Here is a 15758-nt window from a genome sequence, read left to right on the forward strand (position 1 = left end):
AAGAGATTAATAATAATAAATTCAGAATTATAGCAACAGCCTTAAAATGCAAGGCCCTATATTGTCATAGATGGAAACCTGGCTTATAAATGTGGCAATCTGGTTTCTAGTCCCAGCTCCACAAAAATTTTAGTTTCATTTTTTTTTTTTCACTTAGACGGTGTGAGCATTAGAATAAAGAATCTCCAATCATTTCCACCTCAAAAATCATGTCATTTTAATGACATGTCATTCTAATGAACATAGGAAATAAGAAAAACCACAAGTGCTGGACAGAAAGAATTCACTGTAGACTGGAGGGAACATTAAGTAAGCACTGTTGGAGAGGTAGAGACTCTAGCTTAGTAGTGAAGGATATGAATAAGGTTAGTATGTATTGCAAACTCTTGTGCAAGACCATTGGTAAGGGAGACACCTATAAATATCAGTGATAGGAAGAAGCCAACTGGGGATTAAAATGTAGACACTTACACACGAATAAACAGTGGTTAACCGTAATGCATTTGTGATGCAGCAAATTCTGGCTATGAGAAAATGTTTCCAGAACTTGACTTGATCAGTTACAACAAGTAACAGCCTTGGCTGGGATCCTTAACCATCAAATTTGCAAACTTTCTCTTAACTTTGGGGAATCTTTTATAGGAAAAGTGGTTTTCTTCCCATGATTAATTATAGAATATAAAAATAAGATTTTGTCATTAAGAGAGAAAGCGGTGAGAGGAAAAAAGTGTTTTGCTTTTTTGGCATGGGGAATTCAAAGTAAATAAAAGATGTAACATTTATGTTCTTTCTCTATTTAGGGGACCTGGAGCTCCGGTGGCATAGTGCCTAAGGTACTTGACTGCTAACCAGAAGGCTGGAGGTTCAAACCCACTAGCCACTCCTCAGAAGGAAGGTTGTGCAATCTAATATGCCAGTGTAGTTAATGCTCAAATCAGATTCAACTTGATGGCAGTGGGTTTAGGAGCTCTGGTGGCATAGTGCCTAAGGCATTTGACTGCTAACCAGAAGTCTGGCGGTTCAAATCCACCAGCCACTCCTTGGAAGGAAGACTGGACATTCTACTTCCATAGTGATACTGCCTTGGAAATCCAAGGAGGGGTCGTTATGAGTCGGAACTGACTCAAGGGCAGTGAGTTTGTTTTTTGGTTTGGTTTCATACTTCAGCACTAGAAAATTGAAGAATAACTTAAAATTGAGACATTCTAATGTAGTTGTCCCCTAAAAGGAAGTACATTGTGAAATTCTGTGTGTAGTTGTAGGTATAATACCTGATCTTCCTCTCCTAGCTATATCAACTTGTCAGGATTTAGAAATAGGAAACACCTATATGTAGAGTGTGTTTGTAGAATTATATTTACCACTTATTGGGTACCTAGAAGCTCTGGTGGTGTAGTGCCTAAGGCATTTGACTTGTAACCAGAAGCCTAGCAGTTCAAACCCACCAGCCACTCCTCGGAAGGAAGAGAGGTAGAGATACCGTCTTGGAAACCTAAGAAGGGGTTGTCGAATTGACTCGACAACATTGAGTTTATTGGGTACCTACTATAGAACAGGAAGTGTCTTTACAACAATTGTATGAGCTAGGTGCTGTTAGCATTATTTTACAGATCATAAAGGTCAGATTAAGGGAAGTGTTAGGTGAACTACCTCACCAAACTCACTGCCATGAAATCAGGTCCGACTCATAGCGACCCCTCCTTGGGTTTCTGAGGCCATATCACTACGGAAGTAGATTGCCCATTCTTCCTTCCGAGGAGGGGCTGGTGCATTTGAACCACCAACCTTCTGGTTAGCAGTCAAATCCCTTAGGCACTATACCACCAGAGCTCCCTAACTATTATTTTACAGATCTTAAAGGTAAGATTGAGGGAAGTGTAAAGTGAGCCACCTACGATGACATAATTATTGAATGGCAGATGAGGCTTCACACCTAGGTCTGTGTGACTCCTAAACCCACTTTCTTCCCATGATGGTGTACTTATGCCTCTTTATGAGAATATATGTGTGAAGACTGTCCTATTGTATATGTTTACTGGAATCCACTATTATATGTTGTAATATTGAAGGTTTAGCTAGATACTGCTATATTGAGGAAAAGAATATTCATTAAAATACTTCTAATACGTCTTTTGATACAGGAACTTACAGCTACATTTTAGATCAAATACATGTGACAAGTTCCTCAATTCAGATCTCTCATAAAGCAGGTATTCTGTAGAATTCTTTAATATTCATATTCTAGTTCAATGGTCCCCTGACTTCTCTTATCTTTCAGTGATTCAAGCATTAGTGACAGAAACACGACAAGACCAATCTTAGGCATATACCAGTAAAGCACCTTAGTGGCAGCTATAAGGAAAAGAGAATACTGAGGTCAGGTCTGAACACTCTGAACATATGGGAAGTGAAAAGGAAACGCATAATGGCTGAGGAGAGAATAATATAATTATTTCTACAAGGTGATTTCGATGTTACAACTCAGTAGCATCAGAGAAAATCATTTATACTGAGTATAGATATAAACATTAAACTTTAGCCTAAAACATTTTTTTTCCTTTAAGCTCACACTGACATATTCCAGATACTTTATTTCAAAACATTGCGATTCTCTTCAGTTTAAGGATTTGAATTTTATTACTAGACATTTCCTTAAAGAATAAAACTCGTATTTTTTAGTACATTCTTTTTAATTTACTCAAAAAGCAGCAGAGTAGGAGATTATGTTCCTCATTTTCAGAGACATTTTTAAATATGTTCCTGTCAAAGAGGCAGAGAATGAGGCTGTTTCAAAGGCCTCAGTTTTAATGGGAATATCTTCTAATAGTAATGAATCAACTCTAAGGTGAGGATTATTATCTAAACTCAAGTAAGAAAGGCTTTTGCATGAATACATTTTGGTAATGAGTTGTTAGTTATGAATCCTAGACCCTTTTGCCTCTGAAATTATAATTTTCAAATTCTTAAAACATAGTCACACAATAATGAGTTACTTATATTTGTAAACTTTAGAAGTTGAGTTAGCATGTAGAATTATTTTGAAGAGAATATTCCAGGCACTTTACAGATCTCTTCATGCCCCTCAAAACACACACTGACTTGAGATATACTTTCAGGTGCCTTTAGTCAACATTAAATCAAAGCTGCAAAAATACACTAACTCTCTCATTTGAAATATAAATAAAAGACTGACAGCCTGAATATTGTATGATAAACTCCCCTGATTTTTATGTGAAATATTATTCAGTGAGAAGGCAGGTTTAGAAAGGATTTACTAGAAAAAGTTTTCAGAAAAAGCTATAATTAGACACTTTAACATTCTAATCCCAAACTGGGTTTTTATAACAATCTGTGGCTTTAAAGATGAGCACTAATACATTATGTAAATAAATAAATCAGTACAATCAGTTGTAATCAATTCTGATTCTTGGCTGCCCCATCTGTGTCAGAATAACATTGTACTTCATGTGGTTTTCAAATGACTGGTTTTTCAGAAAGTAGATCATGAGGCTTTTCTTCCGAGGTACCTCCAGATGGACTTCAGGCACCAACCTTTAGTTAGCAGTTGAGGGTGTTAACTCTTGGTACCATTCAGGGACTTTGTATAAGTAAATATTATTATTTAATTTTTAGAAAGATTATAAGTACCCTATGAAATTAATAACCCAGAATCAGATAATGTTTATATATTAGAGTATTGAAAATTTTACTCACTATGTTTTAGCAACAGCATGGAAGCATAATTTTAGTCACTTAATAAGGCTATAGACTGGTCAGCCATGTTATTGGTTGAACATTTATTAATTGTGACAGGGACACCAAATTTATTTCAGTGCTTTAGCTTATTTACTGCTCTTTCACCTTTGTGTTTTGTATTGACAAAGTAAAATGAATATTGATAACGTTAGATATTGATTTTTAAATGTATAGCTTGTTCCCTGCCTCATTCAAAGTCACATACCAGAAGATAGTAGATGTCTCAATCGCAAGGATGTAGATTTACTGTTATAAAATTGCAAACTATTGAAGCAAGGAGGTTTGCTGGCAGAATGCATTTTATAGTTTAAAAAATGTCATCTGTAAAGGTGAAGAAAAGCAGTGAGCAAAATAAGGGGAATATTATTAACACTTTTTTAAAAAGACAGCAATGTTGGTTATGGTCTGTGTTTTTGGTAGAAGTCAAAGCTTACTGAGGGTTTGGTAGTTAAAAAATTCAAATATGTTGGCCCTTTGGTTTTTAAAATTGTGTCCACTCTAAATTAGTATTGTCCATTACGATTTTGCTTTCTCTTGTGCAAGAAATGAAATAATATCTTCACAAAAATGTTCATTGAAAGGAATCATCCTTTTTTCTTTACATTTTAAATTATGCAAAGAGGTGCCTACTGACGTTTAATATGCCAGTGTAGTTAATGTTCCACGGTGACTGTGTGGTGTCATAGTGAGCTGTTAACAAAGACTGCTTTAGAAGTTTTTCTGACTTTTCTACATTTTCCTTCACATCCTACTGAGATTTCAATAGGAAAATAATCTTTATGAATGTTTAGTGCAATAAAGACAGTTTGCAAGTAATAATGATGGGGACTCTGGTGGCATAGTGCCTAAGGCATTTGACTGCTGCTAACCAGAAGGCTGGCAGTTCAAACCCACCAGCCACTCCTCGGAAGGAAGGTTGGGCAATCACCTTCCATAGTGATACCGCCTCGGAAACCCAAGGAGTGGTCACTGTAAGTCAGATCCAATTCGACGGCAGTAAGTTTGGTTTGGTTTTGAAAATTTTTTAATATGTGGGTTTAATTAAAAGTCGTATGGAAACATGATCAGGAAATGTTCCATGTATCCAGGCTTCCATTGCAAGCTGCTAGATTTGTCCAAGTTTATTTTATCCATACCAAACCAAACCCACTGCCATCGAGTAGATTCTAGATCATATCTTATCAGTAGTTATGCTTTAATTTTCTGGATCCATATGATCACTGATAAAGACCATATGATCTTATCTCTTCTAGGATTTTAAAACAGGCAGACTTTTCTTTTTGGATTGTTACAATTTTGAAACCAGACTATATCTGAACATATAGCAAAAGCCAGAGAAATATATACTTTACCTCTTCAAACATAGACCACTAGACTCCCTTTCAGTTGCATGTTTTGTTGGAATCTTAATAAACAGAACCACTGTCTTTCAGCACAGAGAACCCTTACACAAAGAGTAAGCAGAAATATTAGATAGAAAGGTAATTGCATTTTTGACACTGTGACACACTAAATAACAAGCAAATACCCAAATTACAAAAACTAGAAATACTGAATGAAGTGTAAAAATCATGTATTTTGATACATAGTTGAGATTACAGGAAAGAAAAGGAACTTTTCAGAACCAGGAGTGGTCCTGAAGAGCCCCCTCCCTCCACCCACATTTATGTCAGTCTCAGAAAACTTTGACCGTGTTTGCTAGTGTCCCATGGGGAAGGGAGCCAAGGGTAGATGCTGGGTGTAGGGCTCCTTATTAAGTGAGAACCTCTGAAGAGCTCCCATCCCAGAAAAGGGTAGACTAGAAACAAAATCCACAATAAGGCACAGGGAAACCAGAGAATCTTGTTTCTACCTGGGCTTCAAGTAGAAAACTCTCTGAAGATTATGACCACTAATACCTTCATGGGTTTCTAGTTGAAAATTATACTAAGCCAAAAAAATGAACATAAAAACTATTCTCTCCAGTGGGAAACCACTCTAGAGGTACCTGCCTTCAACCTGGGCCTCAAAGAATCACACAAATGCAATTCTACTGAAGATGAGTGCACAAACTAGAACTAAAAAAATAACTATAAATACAACAGATTCTAAAACAAAGTAAGCCATTTAGGAAAACAAAAAGACAGATGGACTCTAAATACTCTGATTTCTAACCAACTAGAAATATGAGATTATTTTATTTATTATGAAAAAATCTTGAAAAGTATAAACTCACTGGATGACTAACCAGCATATTAGATACAAGTGAAACGACAGCAAATGGTAAGAGAGCTCTGAATAAACTACCTAAAATGCAGCATTGAGATACAGAGAACATATGGGAGGCTCAGAGATTTGCAGGAGAATGAAGTTCAGAATATGTCCAAAAGAACTTTCAGAAAAAGGAATAGAGAAATGAAGGTAATAAATGAGAATTTTTATAACTAAAGAAAAACATGAGCCTTCATAAGCAAAAAGTACATACCCTTATTAAAAAACAAATAAAAAAAGTCACTGCCATTGAGTTGATTCCAAATTATAGCAACCCCAATTGGGTTTCTGAGGCAGTAAATCTTTACATTAGTAGATTGCCCCATCTTCCTTCCATGGAGTGGCTGGTGGGTTTGAACCACCAGCCTTTGGCTTAGCAGTCAGATGCCTTAGGCACTGTACTACCAGAGCTCCTTACACATCCTTATTGCAAAAAAAAAAAACCTCACTGCTGTCGAGTTGGATCCAACTCACAGCGACCCCTCCTTGGGTTTCCAAGGCAATATCACTATAGAAGTAGATTGCCCAATCTTCCTTCTGAAGAGTGGCTGGTGGGTTTGAACCACCAGCCTTCTGATTAGCAGTCAAATGCCTTAGGCACTACGCCACCAGAGGTCCTCACATCCTTCCTAGGAAATATTAAATACAAAGCTGTGCTACACATATTGTGGAGTCCCTGAATAGCACAAATGGTTAAGTCCTCAACTACTAGCTGAAAGATTGTTGGTTCAAACCCACCCAGACGTGCCTCAGAAGACAGGTCTGATAATCTGATTTTGAAAGATCACAGCTTTAAAAACCCTGTGGAGCAGTTCTACTCTATATATATGAAGGCACTATGAGTTGGGATTCACTTGACCAGAACTGACAACAGTAATTCACACATTATAATAAAACCTCAGAACAAAAAAGACAAAGAGAAGAACTGATACAGTACAAAATATTGGTGATATGATATTGTAAGTTCAGTGTTTAATTGGTAGAAGAAGTAAACCTATGTATTCACATATCCTAAGTTCAAGTTTTCACTGGAGTACTTTCCAGCTAGTTTACTTTGGGCAATTGCATTTAACTTTTCCAAACCTCAGTTTACATCTATAAAATGGGGACACTGATACTTAACTTTCAGGTTGATAATGAAGATCAAATAAATGATGGACATAGAAGCATTTGTAATCCTTAAGGGATAGAGCCATCATTATATTCTCAGTTATCCGTGTATATCATCATTGTATACGTGCTGTTTATTGTTTATATAAGTTAAGAGAATAAATGGTTATTTGCCACTAGCCCACAGTGGGAGGCATTGCAAGTCATGGAAAGTGTACAGGCTTTTGGAGTAGAACTAACCAAGCTTTGAATCCTAGATTACCCACTGTGTGGTCAGGTTACTTCATCTTGTCTATGGGTCCAGTTACTTCACCTCTGTGCAGACTATCATAATCCCCCCTTATATAATTGTTAAAAGGGATAGAGATAATGAATGCTATATGCCTTATGGATAATGAATGCCATGCACCAAACACATAATACATGCCTAGGTACGTAGTAGGCACACCACAAATGGTCCTGATTTTATTATAGCAAATAAACATCCAGTGTGCCTTTGGAATCCATACAGTTTTATTTTAAGATGTTAATTTAAAAAAAAAAAAATTCATAATCTTTAATACCTCATAATTGCATAACAAATATATTTCCATATAACCAAAGTATCTATTATTAAGAACACTCCCTTCTCCAACCATTTCAATAATAGATGTGTCTTGCAGTCTTACTACTAAGTTTTTATTGCTTAAGGGATATAAAAGAAGCTGGTTTTACATTAAATTTCCATTGTTTGAAATATAAGTGCCTCATATTCTTAAGCAATAAATTTTTTGAACTGCTTTTGTTTAATAAAATTCACCTGAAAATGTTGCAATATTGCAGATTAAACATGTAATCGCCAGAATTGGTGAGGTTTTGCTGTATTAAAAAATGAAATAATTAAAACATTTAACAGAGAGTGGTAACACCACTTTCTCACATTGCAAACTGTGCTTAATGCTGTTCCTTGAGTTTTTAACAGTAATCAGAAAGTTGCATCTCTAAATTAGTTATTGAGAACAGAGGATAGTATTATACCAATTTTAACAGCACTGCTGTTATTAATGATAACAATAGCCCTTCCCCTCAGCTGGCTAGTGAAGTAATGAGGGAATAAAGGATGGGAAGGAAAAAGCAAGCGTTGAATCATTAAATGCCTTCAGAATACAAGGTAGGCACAGAGGCGGAGTGCACTAGCTGTTCTTTGGAAAGCAGCATGTATCACCTCCCCTTCCATTGGCTGTTTATCCAACATCAATACAACACTTTAGGAGCCAAATTACTAAACAAGCTGCCAATTAGGCTTGCAGTCAGCTGGATAGATTAGCAGCAAAGAGAGGCCGAAACAAGATTTTCATCTCTTGAGCCAATTATGCAAGTGAATTACCATCCACAATACTCTGTAAGATTTGAGGGGAAAGGACCGACTCTGCTGTAATAGACATAGGAGATCCAGCATAGAGAGGGCTGGAGGGCGAGCACGCGGAAGCGTTGGCAGGCTGGGTATTACGAAAATTGCCCAAGCAGGAGGAGAGACTTCTAGAAAGGACTTAAAGGATTTAGCACTGTGAGAAGCAAAAAGGAAACATTGGTTGTGTTATACTGTATTGAGACTGAGCTGTTCCACTCACAAATCTTAATCTCATAAGAAGGATGAGAGACCAACAGCAGATCTCACTTTAGAATTATTTTCCACAAAAAGTTGTTTTGTTTTAATATTGTGTAGAAAGGGCACTGCTTTTTCAGAGGTTTCTGTGTATGAAAGGATATATAGCATTTGAGGAATTAAATGTTCCTCTTTTTTTTTTTTTTTTTTTGCCCCCCTCTAAGTACAAGGCAATGCTTTATTTTGTTATTTTTATTATAAAGAGAAATGAAATCAGCATTTAAAAATGATGAGAGAGAATGAACTCTTTTCCACCTGTATAAAAACACAAGCATAGGAGTAGGGTGGTCATTCCATGCTTGAAATACCAATATTTTTAAATTGTGATAGTGAATCAGTTATCATTTGCTGTCTACTTTAGAACTGAGAAATGACCACACTTTAGCAGTTGCAGAAATCTTTTAAATTGGCCTCATTTTTTTTTCTTAAATATTAAGCACATTTTAAACCTGAACTTCTGCAAGCTGTTATATCGAAAATATGATTAAACAGATGTGTAGCCTGGAGCAGCATTAGCCCTCTGATCTGATTTCAGTTTACAGATGGAATTAAATTAATTCATGGCAATCACTGAAAAATCAGGGATATGGGACCAAATGCCAATGTACAGTTTAACCTGAAATACATGATCAGGAGCTATTCAGAAAAAAAAAAATTACATACCTTAATCTTTCTTGGAGGTCTGTCTTGGTTGCCACCTCAAAATTTCAAAGTAAAATCTTCGTGACATTTTTATTATTATGTTAAGCAAGTTTTTTTTTTCCCCCTCAGTTTCTTTCTTTACATTTTTATTGTGATTTGGGTGAAAGTTTACAGAGGAAATTCATTTTCCATACAGCAGTTCATACACATTTTGTTTCATGACATTGACTGCAATTCCCCACAGTGTAACAGCTCTTTTCTCACTTTCTCCTTGTAGTTACCTCTTCCCTGTGTCCTTCCCTCCCATGCATTCCCACCCACCGAGCTGTCTTCCATGTGCAAACACTGCCCTCTGTTCTCTGACAATTGATCATTCTAAGGAGTGTATCCACCTGATGTAAACATTCACCCCATAGGCCTGTCTATTGTTTGGCTGGAATCCACAGGAGTGAGTTCAGCCCCAGCCATGAAGGATAACTAGGAGACTATGGCTCCTAGTCTCAGGGGTCTCACCAGGCTCTATCAGACCACCAAACCTGGTCTTTTATTTTTTATGACTTTGAGTTTTATTTTTCCATTCCATCCAGGATCTCCTGCACTGATCCCCCTTCAAGTGGCAGACAGTGGTAGCCAGGTACACCATCTAGTTCTTCTGGTCTCGTGATCATGTAGGCTGTGGGTTATATGGTGTTCTAGTCCCTTGGACTAATTGTTTCCATGCATCTTTGGTTTTCTTCATTTTTCTTTGCTTGGACGAAGAGAAACCCATCATTACATCTAGATGGCTGCTTAAGCAAGATTTTTGACTAAAGGCTTTTCTTAGTTTTTGTAACTAAGAGATCCAGGTTTTAAATTTGCTTACTTATATATACTTATGTATATACATAAAATGTAAATGTATCCTGAATTATATAGATATAGATATAAAGTATAATATTTATACCCTAGCTTACACTTAGGATCAGGTGATATATTTAGACTTTAATACATTTTCTAATTAGAAACTTACAATCTTTGTATATATGTTTCTTTTGCCCTGATCAAATGGTAAATAATTTTAATCAGGAATTTTTCTGTAGTCATGTGTTGATTTGGGTGAAGGGAAAGGCATTATTACAAAAGTGTGTGACCAGCACAATGACAATAGGAAAAAGGAAGACACAGAAATGTGCACAAAAGATACAGACAACAGAGACAAATATTACATGTGCAATACTGCATCACCAGTGGCAGCAAACACTGAGTAAATGCATAGACAAGTGAGAAGATCAGTTGTGGGTAGGTAACCAGGAATATACCTGTGACCATGGATAGATTTGGCTAAAGATATTCTTACATATCTTACATTCTTATATTTGTGCTACAAAAATACCCATATACATTATAGAATCAACAGGGGACAGCATTGGAATAGCTTCTCAGTGACAACCAAGCACTTTAAGGGAGAGAATCATGGGGCCTACAGGCTCAAGACCAAGGTCTTGGGGGACATCAAGCTCAATTGGCACAACATAGTTCATAAAACTTTTGTCCTACATCCTACTTTGGTGAGTAGTGACTGGTGTCTTAAAAGCTTTAGAGCTGCCATCTAAGGTGCAACTATTGGTCTCCTCTCATCTGGAGCAAAGAAGAGTGAGGAAAATCATACTCATATGGAAACAATTAGTCCAAGGATATGATGGATCATGGGGACCACAGCCTTCACTACTCTTAAGATCAGAAGAACTAGATGGTGCCCTGCTACCAATGCCAATGATTTGGAAAGGAATCAAAATTGGAAATCCTGGGTAAAGTGGGAGGAAAGATAAAAATGTGGAAAAAAATTCAAAAACACAAAAATGACCAGAATTACTGGTTGGACAGAAACTGGTAGAACCCCCCAAACTGTGGCCTTGATTTATCCTTCAGACTTGGAACTGGACTCACGTCCGTGGATTAGCTCTCAGCCAGGCAGTAGAAAGGCCTACAAGCAGAACACCTACCCCAAGATGATATACCCACCTACCCTAGGGAGATGCACACCTTAGATCAAAGCAGTAGAAAGGCCTACAAGCAGAACACCTACCCCAAGATGATATACCCACCTACCCTAGGGAGATGCACACCTTAGATCAATCAGCCATGAGACATCAGAAGGGCAGTATTTGCATAAAGGGAAAGTTGGACAGACAGGAATGCATAGTTAAGAAGGACACAGGGAAGTAGTCACAGGGAGGAGATGAAAAGAGCTTTTTTTGTTGGGGGTTGTAATCAGGGCCATGAAACCAAATCTCTATGAACTGTTGAAAGTAAAATAAATCTGCTTTGTAAATTTGCACCCAAACCACAATAAAATAATCTTTTAAAAAAAATTTTCTGTGACATCAGACAATTCCATTCAAGCTATTTGGTAATTGAAGGTTTTTTATATGTTTGTTTTCCTATCACAGGTTGAGGTACTGTACTTGTTTCCCTGAGCTAAAAAACAATTTGTTAAGTCCACAATCAACTCATTGTTAACAGTACCCCAATATTAATCCTTGTAGTAAATTTAGCAAATGGGAACAATGTATTTTATTCTCAGTCCTAAAAATCACTGAAGACTGAGAATATCATTGATGATTTTGAAAAATCATTGACTATTACTCTGTAGTCAGTAAGAGTTTCAGTTATTAAAACTCATCTCTAGTACTTTTCAGTTTTTCCTAGGGGATGGCCTCAGGCCTACGGCAGTCACCTGCCACACCCAAGTGTGGTGGTTCAAACCCACCAGCTGCTCCCCACCAGGTAGCTGGGCCATCTCTTTGGGAGTTCTGGTAGCATAGTGCCTAAGGCACTTGACTGCAAACCAGAGGGCTCGTGGTTCAAACCCACCAGCCACTCCTCGAAAGGAAGGTTGGGCAATCTACTTCCCTAGTGATACCTCCTGGAAGCCCAAGGAGGGGTCGCTATGAGTCAGGTCCAACTCGACAGCACATAACAGCAACAACATCTTGTGCAAGTCAGAATCCTGGGAAGCAACTTACTTGTTATCCAGGCAAGAAGATATACTATTGACCTAACACTAGCATTTCTTTTTTCTTATTTTACACTATGAAATACATATACCAAAGAATATAAGAAAATGTGTATGTACGGCTTAAAGTACAATAATAAATTGGCCATTTGTTTAACGAGCACCCAGGCCTTGAAATAGAATACTATAATACTGCAGATGCTCTAAGACAATATTTTTTTTATTATTATTATTAATGATGCCCAAGGATCCTTCTGTACCCTGTACTATCACCCTGAACATAGTCTGAGAGGAGCAGGACAGAAGGTCCCAACCTTTCTTTGTTTTTTGGTGGAGGAGGAGTAAAAGGCGTTGTCATAATCCTGGATCAGAGAAGAAAAAAAAAAAATGATGATAGAAGAGGATGGGGCAGGTTGCTACTAACAGAAAAATCTGACTCACAAGCCTTTAAGAGTAGCAAGTGGTCTTGTCCACAGCTGCCCATTTAAGCCCTCCCTATCTAGACAGTCCACATTTCATATACTTAAGACTGAGCTAGTATACAGCAGGCATCATGCAGATAATTGAAAAGCAATATATCTTTATCCCTGGAGGCCTAGAGAGGAAAATGGTGACCAACTACTCCATCCTGGTTATGTTTGTGACATCACCTCTGATGTGTAGGAGATCGGGCTAAAAATATTCTAAGTGAAACTAAGGTTATTTTAAAGTAACCCCTCTCCCTTTTTTCCCTCCACAATCTCCAATAGTAGTTTGCTTGATAATCCCTTCCTTCTTCTGTAAGGGGTTGGGGACAACCATAAGAATGCTCTAGTCATTGAGAAGGCTGGATGCTGCTATCTGGTTAACTCCAGATTTGCTGTATTCCCTTTTCATAAACCATAACAACAACTGCTGCTAAGGATGAACAGAAATGGGCCGATCAAAGAGAGCCAACCCATGCCACAACCGAGCAGACAGACCACTCCTAAGCCTGTACTTGAGGGAGGGATCTCAGGTTCTTGTGAGAACGTTTATTTCTCAATCCTGTGACATTATCTATGTCATTCTTCCAAATTTTCCCATATATACACTATGTATGCACAACTTTCTTGATAAGAACTTACAAAAAAATTCAAATTAAAAGTCAGTCTTTGGAAAAGCTATCAAATAGAAAACGTGTAAAATAGATTCATCTTTCAGTTATATTTGCTAAGAATATAGGGGAAAGAACAGCTATTTCTATTCCTCATGTTAAGCACTACCCAGTCTCCTTTTCTGAAAGAAGGAATGAAGGTAGATAGGTTGACAGACAGGAGGAAGGAAGGAAGGATGAAAGAAAGATGTAAGGAAAATGGGAAGAAAATAAATAGTCCATATAGCATGAGTGTGTGTGTGTGTGTGTGAATGAATGTGTGTGTGTTTGTGTGCATAGCCAAATTAAACCAGTGGCCGTCAACTCTTGACTCATGACGACCCCGTGTATGTTAGTGTAGAACTGTGCTCCATAGTGTTTTTAATGGCTGTGGCCTTTCAGAAGTAGATTGCCAGGTCTTTCTTCAGAGATGCCTCTGGGTGGATTCGAACTGTCAGCCTTTTGGTTAGTGGTGGAGTGCCTGTTTGTGCCACCCAGGGACTCTCCCTACACACACACATGCACGTACCGACACACACACACATTTCTCTCTCCACACCTGTTTCTACAGTTATTAAACATGAAAATGGAAGGATAAGGAGGAAGAGAATTAAACTGAGTTTAATTAATGAGTTACAGATTGAATAGTAAATAACAAGAATATTATAAAAATGTAAATTCCTAGGAATTAAGCATACCATCAACTCTGCTTTTTGTTTGATTTTGTTAGTTTTGTTCTGGTTTTGTAAATGTCAAGGCCCTGGGCAAATGTAAATTATTATAGTGCTAAGTTGGTGATTTTCAGAATTATCCATAACGCTAACCTGACAATGAGGATAAATCCATTCATAGAGTATGCTATGGTTTACTGAGTACTTTCTTTATATACGTGACCTTAACAAGTAAAATCATTACATAGTCTTACAGCTTTCTGTGACACAGTATATATTGTATTATGAGATGAGAAAACAAAGACTCAAATAGTTACTACCAAGTGTTAGAATGGAAACTCCCACCAAGATCTTTCTTCACAGTTTTTTCTTCCATTGCCAGTTACAAAGATGGGTAAACAGCCCTGCCTGGTGTTTTGTTGAAAAAACTTAGAGATCATGGTGTAGTTAGCCAGAGAGGATCTTTACTTGTGTCAGTACTAATGTATGTTGTCATATTATTCTTTCAGCATTTGTAGGTGAAAATGCTCAGCCAATCCTAGAAAACAACATTGGAAACCGAATGCTTCAGAGTATGGGCTGGACACCTGGGTCAGGCCTGGGACGAGATGGCAAAGGGATCTCTGAGCCAATTCAAGCCATGCAGCGGCCAAAAGGATTAGGACTTGGATTTCCTCTACCAAAAAGCACTGCCACGACTACTACCCCCAATTCAGGAACACCCACCTAGGAAGAAAAGAAGAGACATTTTATGATTTTTATTCGCTTATCCCATTGTTCTTAAATTACAACATGACTTCTGCTTTTGGAGCAGAAATCTATATGCGTCAGACTCATCACTCCAGCTTCGTAAGTGCATACAGTCCTGCCACAGTGATAGAAATGGGATTTCATCACAGTTCATGGTGCTAAAGTGAACACCTACATGCTGTAAAGTTTTTCAGCAATTTCCAGCTATTTCTAGGTATAGAGAACAGCCCTTTTATTTATTTAGATCTCAGATGTCAATAACTTACCTTTTGCTTGATTCATGTATGTGTGTGATGTCCAAGCAAATGTGAGCCCACCACGGATTACTAAAGTGAGGGAGGTAGGCCAGAAAGGAGCATGTTTCATATCATGCCTATAATCTAAGAGGCCTGTTATTGCATCAGTGAAGTTCCCTGCAAATCTGTGTTGCATAGGCTTGCTAGTTTCATATTCCCTCATTTTGAGTTTGTTGTGAAGATTGTCTGATGGGGTGATACACCAATTACTTTTCTGTCTTTGGATAGGGTGGTGTGAAGTCCACAACTGATAAATGGCAATTAATGTTTCCCTTAGACGTTTTTATTTTGATAAAATAAACCTCATCCTCATTATCACCAGAGTGCCCTCAACATCACTTTACTGCAGATTGTATAAATTTTACCTCATTTAGAACATAAAATAATTATGGAAAGAAAAAAATGTATTTTTTAAATTCACCATGACTGAACTGTAAGTTTGATGAATTCAGACTTACTCCTACCTCTCTCTTCCCAAAGGTTGATATTTTTTTAAGAACAATGTAAACTGATTTTAAATTTTAATCAT

At 37.4% G+C, this 15758-nt stretch overlaps 1 protein-coding gene across 1 annotated transcript in view; it reads left to right on the forward strand.

The window, feature by feature from the left end:
* The window catches only part of GPATCH2 (G-patch domain containing 2), a 283303-nt gene extending 268390 nt beyond the window's left edge, over positions 1-14913 (forward strand). The window contains exon 10 of the mRNA XM_007952496.2: positions 14693-14913. Within this exon, the coding sequence (XP_007950687.1) occupies positions 14693-14913 (221 nt within the window). The remainder of the gene's footprint in view (positions 1-14692) is intronic.
* Positions 14914-15758: the final 845 nt, after the last annotated feature.

The sequence above is a fragment of the Orycteropus afer genome, unplaced genomic scaffold (assembly GCF_000298275.1).
Source record: "Orycteropus afer afer isolate SDZICR_OR568_19922 unplaced genomic scaffold, OryAfe1.0 scaffold00013, whole genome shotgun sequence".
NCBI lineage: Eukaryota > Metazoa > Chordata > Mammalia > Tubulidentata > Orycteropodidae > Orycteropus > Orycteropus afer.